Raw genomic sequence first — 4,016 nt, forward strand, 5'->3', positions numbered from 1 at the left:
AAAATCACAACACAGCTTTTTCACTATAAGAAGTATTCTTCATAAAAACACTATTTAAGTTAACTCTTCAATCATGATAAAAAAATTTATAAACATTTTAAAAAATGTGCAAGTTAAAATGTAAAACTTAAAATGCAAAAAACAGTTTTACAGGAAAAATTTCAATCTGAAATTAGATTTGAGTATTGTTTACCTTGTTTGAAAACAAAATAAAAAATGACACAGTAGTTGTTATTCTGAAGTCCAACACTTCAGAATTGTCTTCATTTCACTTTATTTATTATTTAGCTTACATATTTATCACTTTAATAGCTAAATATCCGGAAAAAAATTCTTTTTTTTTTTTCTTTATGTCCAAAATTTGCCTTCTGTAAAAATTTTTCTTTTCTTTTCTCTCTTATTCTTCTATCTACTTTCTATATTTATTTATACTTTTTCTTTATTGGTATTTTTATTGCAATTATTAACCCGGATTTCAGGAATTATGTAAAGACAAATTGCTTTTATAATCAGAAAAGGTGATCAGAGGAAAATCTTAGAAATTACTATTGGTTAATGAGCTTGCTCGAGTGATTCCCACGGCTTGAAAGGGAAAAAAGTCTCTACGTAAATTTATGCATAGTTGGGCCAAAAATAGAATTAGAAACAGGATGTGGCTTTTAAAAGTGTGAGAAAGTGTTTCGATTAGAATAATTAATTAGGATAACATAAAAAGATCAATTGAAGCTTTTTATGTTACAATATATATATATATTTTAGCCTCAGTTGGGCTCGAAATTGGCTCAATATTGGTTCAATGAGGCTCAATATTGGTTCCCAAATCATTTTGTTGCTAGGGTATATATAAATATAAAGTTAAGATAATTTAGGTGAATAAAAGTAACTGTTCCAACTGCACACGTATAAACAATTGACTATAAGGTAGCACCGCTAGCGTCGTACAGTAACGTTTCTGGGCTTGGGTTCTTAAAAATATAAACAATAACATTTCTTGGCTTGGGTTCTTTATGATGCGCAAAATCTCACCTTGAAGTTTGTCGCAACATTTATGGAACACTCTTTTGGTCACTCCCGCAGATTTATTTTATTAAAACTAGTGTTAGAAAAAAAAATTGAGTTATGTTCCTGCATATGAATATCCTCAATTTACATTAAACTTTATGTTTTTTCTACAAATTTAACACGAAGGTTCTATTTACGTTAATAAATTAAACAATATCAAACATAATTTTAAATGATCCATCAGCAGGCTATAAGTCAGCAATTAATTCCCCCACATTGGTAGCCTACGGACGTGATAAGAAATTGTCAATATTGATGGATGAATCCACATTAAACAGTTGCTTTGNATATTAAATACCAATTCACTAGTATATAAGACATGTTAACATGATTCTATCATGAGGTACCTTTTGATAGATGAAGGTTGACATAGTCGATAATTTATAAGTCCCCTCATTAACGACCTGCGGACGTGATATGAACTTGCCCACATTGATGGATGGTCCACAATAAATAGTTGATTTGCTTAATAATATACTGCTCAAAGAAGAAAATTAAAATTCGGTGATAGTGTCCGCCTTGATAGTGTGGCGTAACTACCACTATAAATATTAAATACCAATTCACTAGTATATAAGACATGTTAACATGATTCTATCATGAGGTACCTTTTGATAGATGAAGGTTGACATAGTCGATAATTTATAAGTCCCCTCATTAACGACCTGCGGACGTGATATGAACTTGCCCACATTGATGGATGGTCCACAATAAATAGTTGATTTGCTTAATAATATACTGCTCAAAGAAGAAAATTAAAATTCGGTGATAGTGTCCGCCTTGATAGTGTGGCGTAACTACCACTATAAATATTAAATACCAATTCACTAGTATATAAGACATGTTAACATGATTCTATCATGAGGTACCTTTTGATAGATGAAGGTTGACATAGTCGATAATTTCGATTCCCCACATACTTTTTAAAAACACAATATAAAGAAGTATTTAAATATTTTTGGTTAATAGAAGTAAGGCGATTGAAAAAACAATCATTTACGACATGTTGAACAGAACAATCGTATTTACCTTTTTAAAAAAAGTGGGAAAAAAGTGATTTTATGTTTTTGATTTCAGACATTCTGTGAAGCTGACGTAAAGGAATCTCGTAATATCATAAATAAAAGAAGGTAATTATATTGGCAACTACCACTCTTTTGGAAAACAACAAATTTTCAAATTTCATAGTTTGTTTTTTTTATTTCTTTTTCAGACTGAATGATTTCGCATCAAAATCTTCTGCATTCCACGAAACATTTCATTGTGAATCTTCTACACCTTTTGATTGTTCAACATTTGTACCATAATCACTTTTGTAATTAGATTGTTTTCTTTTTTTTAATTGAATAAAATTTATGGAGATTCAGGAAAGAATCATGCAAATTTTGCACATCTCTCCCTTAAGCAACCAAATTTCTTAAAATTTCAAAACAAAAATTTAGATTAAATTATTTTTTATTTCAAGCTAGCTGAATACCCTTTCTTCGCACGGGGTGTATAAAAAAATAAGCAAAGAAACAATACGAAATCATGCTCAGAACTGAAAAGCGTTAAAATTAAAGGGCTTGGTGGAAGAACCAGGTAAGTGAAATTTTTAGGGGTATTAATGAATCAGAGAATATAACAGAAAATGGTTCCATCAATATCGGCATGTTCGATATTACAGATCCTGTTTTTGTCTTCACTTTAACCTTAACATAAGTTATCCTATCAGTTTTTAGTATGCTTGCAGGATTTTTATTTTAAAATAGGCAGTGGTAAATAAAATAAAGCAAATAAATATTAGTCCCTCCAAATAATTAATTGGTAATAAAGTAGTTAGGATACAGTTTTTTTCCCTTTTGTTCTGAAAATGTCAATCACCTGGTTCTTCCACAAAGTTTACCAATTAATATAGCTATAATAATTTCACTTTTTTATTTAATATTATTTTTTGCCCTAATTGGTGGCTTTACGTTATTGAAATAAGCAAAACACGTAATTTGTAGTTCATTCCATTAGGATAAAGATAAAATGTAGTTAGCATCATGCTTCTGCTCGCGGCTAACCTCATAATAGGAAAAATTGACCACTATCAAGTAATTTTCTCCGGTACATATCTCTTTCAAGGGACCGTAATATACTTATTTCCGAAGTATCTGTGTTAAAACTTAGTATTGATATACTGCTTTAATAATCACAAAAGATATCAATGAAATACTTTATACCTATATAAGAATATTTGGTGCTTATTACATTAACCCTTCAACATTGGAGTGTTGCAAAAAGTACATTTATTTGTGACAGCCAACTAAAGCCGACATTTTTTTGAAGAAAAAAATAGAATTCTTATTAATACTTGATAAGAAATTTGGAGCATGATCATTTCACTAACTGATCTATAGTTATCTGATCACTCAAAAAAGTCTGATATTTAAAATTAGATTTCTCAGGATTTATTCATCCTATTATCTCCTGGATCAATTTTAAAAATTTCCCAGTTGTCAATAAAGCCGATATTTTTTGACAAAAATAGAATTCTTACTAGTTCTGGATAAGGATTTTGGAGCATGATCATTCCGCTATCTGATCTATAGACATCTGATCACTCAAAAAAGTCAGATATTTAAATTTCTATTTCTCAGGAACTATTCAGCCATTATCTCCTGGATCAATTTTAAAAATTTCCCAGTTGTCAATAAAGCCGATATTTTTTGACAAAAATAGAATTCTTACTAGTTCTGGATAAGGATTTTGGAGCATGATCATTCCGCTATCTGATCTATAGACATCAGATCACTCAAAAAAGTCAGATATTTAAAATTGTATTTCTCAGGAACTATTCAGCCTGTTATCTCCTGGATCAATTTAAAAAAATTTCCAGTTGTCAATTCTAGAAAACGAGCATCAGTAGGTTCAGATTTACTTTTATAAATAGGCTTCCTATTAATGAGGCTCTGTCAGGGGTTGTCACT

The 4,016-nt window shown here is 30.0% G+C and overlaps 1 protein-coding gene across 1 annotated transcript in view; it reads left to right on the top strand.

Moving 5' to 3' along the window:
- Positions 1-2,436, top strand: part of LOC107447657 (uncharacterized) — a gene marked incomplete at its 5' end in the record, with an annotated part of 3,839 nt that extends 1,403 nt beyond the window's left edge. The window contains 2 exon segments of the mRNA XM_043057284.2: positions 2,140-2,192; positions 2,276-2,436. Coding sequence (XP_042913218.2) covers positions 2,140-2,192; positions 2,276-2,369 — 147 coding nt within the window.
- Positions 2,437-4,016: the final 1,580 nt, after the last annotated feature.

The sequence above is a fragment of the Parasteatoda tepidariorum genome, unplaced genomic scaffold (genome assembly GCF_043381705.1).
Source record: "Parasteatoda tepidariorum isolate YZ-2023 unplaced genomic scaffold, CAS_Ptep_4.0 HiC_scaffold_2991, whole genome shotgun sequence".
Classification (NCBI taxonomy): Eukaryota; Metazoa; Arthropoda; class Arachnida; order Araneae; family Theridiidae; genus Parasteatoda; species Parasteatoda tepidariorum.